This window comes from Primulina huaijiensis, chromosome 1 (genome assembly GCF_012295235.1).
Source record: "Primulina huaijiensis isolate GDHJ02 chromosome 1, ASM1229523v2, whole genome shotgun sequence".
Taxonomy (NCBI): Eukaryota; Viridiplantae; Streptophyta; class Magnoliopsida; order Lamiales; family Gesneriaceae; genus Primulina; species Primulina huaijiensis.
The window spans coordinates 23,045,753-23,047,808 of NC_133306.1; the positions used below are offsets into that span (position 1 = coordinate 23,045,753).

General features: G+C 44.3%; 1 protein-coding gene across 1 annotated transcript; it reads right to left on the reverse strand.

The window, feature by feature from the left end:
* Positions 1-1,756, reverse strand: LOC140985820 (PAN domain-containing protein At5g03700-like). Its single transcript, XM_073453769.1, has one exon. The coding sequence runs from the start codon at positions 1,671-1,673 to the stop codon at positions 183-185; it is 1,491 nt and encodes a 496-aa protein (XP_073309870.1). The 5' UTR covers positions 1,674-1,756; the 3' UTR covers positions 1-182.
* Positions 1,757-2,056: the final 300 nt, after the last annotated feature.

A 2,056-nucleotide genomic window follows, 5' to 3' on the forward strand; every position in this document is an offset into this window, starting at 1 on the left:
AGAGAAGGTTCGAAAATATAATAAAAAATTTATATTAAAATTTTTGCTAATGAAAGAAAGATAAGATAAACTGTCTGTCCATCCACACGTGAAGAAACAAGTGGGTTCACGTCTCCCACATCGACTAAACAACTCAAAAGTTAAGAGACAACACACCAGAAAATCAGACGTCACCCCTGACGTCACCTCTCACTTAATTCAATTGACCTGAAACTTGCAGCTCCCAAATCCTTGTATGGCCCAATCCCAGCGCAACTGTCATCTTCTAAATAGCCTTTTACCCCTACTTTCCTCATCCTATACCAACCCAACCCCAAAACTCCTACAAATATCACAATCGCCCCAAATAGTAATCCCAGGCCTATCCCCAACCATGCATCCATTCCCTTCTTCCCTACACCCTCTTTCACTTTAAAATACCCCATTTTTGTGTCATCCCCGATAGCCAATAGTGTCTGTATGGGAAATCCTAGCATGTAGCAGAACCCCGAGTCGTTACTGTACGCCGCTCCCCAGCACGTGCAATTTCGTTCACATGCCGACTCGCATTGGTACAAGGAGTCCATTTTTTGGTACGCCATTAATTCTTTGAATGGCAGTTCGACCCCACTTCTACGTAGTACTTTGTATCTGTTGTCGTAAGCTCCGCAAAAATCGCCGGAAATCCGATTCTCCGGCGACGTGCACTTGCCGGAGTCACCCACTGTCCGGTTGTCTAAACAGGAGCATGCCTTTCCCGGTGTGCAAAGCCCGTACGACCCGCAAGAACTGGGTAACTCGCATGGGTCGGATATTGCTTGGTAATCCAGTACCCACTTCGACCCGGTCCAGAAATACCCTTTGAGGTTACCGTCGGGTTCGATCCGGACCCGTAGATTACCCGACGTATTTTGTTGGAAACTGTTGAAAGCTTCGACATCCACCGGGGTCGACCCGATTTGGAACATGCCCAAATATCCATCGGGCTTGAGGACCAGGTATATAGGCTGACCATCAACTATATCCGCTTTAGCCTCTAGAGCTCGATGCTTCAGATACATTTGGCCCGGTCCCGAGTTTGAACCCATGAAATTAGCGTATAACCCGAAGTAATTCTGACCCAACCGCATCGAATAAAGGCCATTCGATGAAACAAAACTCATGGAAGTGGTGAAATTCTGGTTTTCCACGAGCGTATCCGAGGGAAAATCAAAACTTTGCCACAATACAGTGGCGCCATCAAGATTCTGGATTTGGAGATTCGAGGTACTGGAGAGCCAAACACGGTCCCCGAGAGTATCGGTTGACCAGAATACCCCCGTGCGGGAGTCGGATAATACTAAGCTTCCATTAAAGAAAAGTTCAGTCGGTTGCGCCCATCTGGCCAAAGGGTTCGTGTTTTCGGACCAAACCGGCACGGAAGACGGCGCGTGGATCACAGATAAAGTGAGCTGGTTCTTGTTAGTTCTGAGGAAACCCAATGAGTAGTTACCAGTTGAATCGCTGAGTATGGGTTGGAAAGATGAAACAGACGGATCTGAAACTACTTTGAATCCGACTCGAAGCTCCTGCGGCGTTGGGGATTCTCCGGCATTCGAGCTGCTCGTGATCCTATACATAGCGCAGAGAATTTCGAGGAGAAGGATATGATTCAGTGATCTGAAGATGCTATCCATTTGAAGCGTTGAACACATAATTTTGAATTTTGATGATTCCGGAAGGAAGGAGAAACAGTGTTAGTGTGGATATTATGATTAATATCGCGTGGGATAAAATATCGGTGTTATTCCGATCTGACCAGACCATATGGGAAAATGTTAAATTAGTCTCAACTTTGACGATATTATCTTCGCTTTCTAAAAAGAAATGATACATGGGTGAAGGGGAGGGATGCGAATTCTTTTTAATAGACCAGTTTTCATTCCGTCTCAGTATTTGGTGTGTTACGATAAACACGTAAATCACAATAATCAAGTAAATCATATTGACCAACATATAAACATACTAACAATCTAAATCTCACAAATTAATTACTTTGACGGTTCATACTTAATAATTTAGATTACTATATAGATAA

What these genes read in the sequence shown, in the direction of transcription:
- LOC140985820 (XM_073453769.1), bottom strand. Translation starts at nt 1,673, where the DNA reads ATGTGTTCAACGCTTCAAATGGATAGCATCTTCAGATCACTGAATCAT.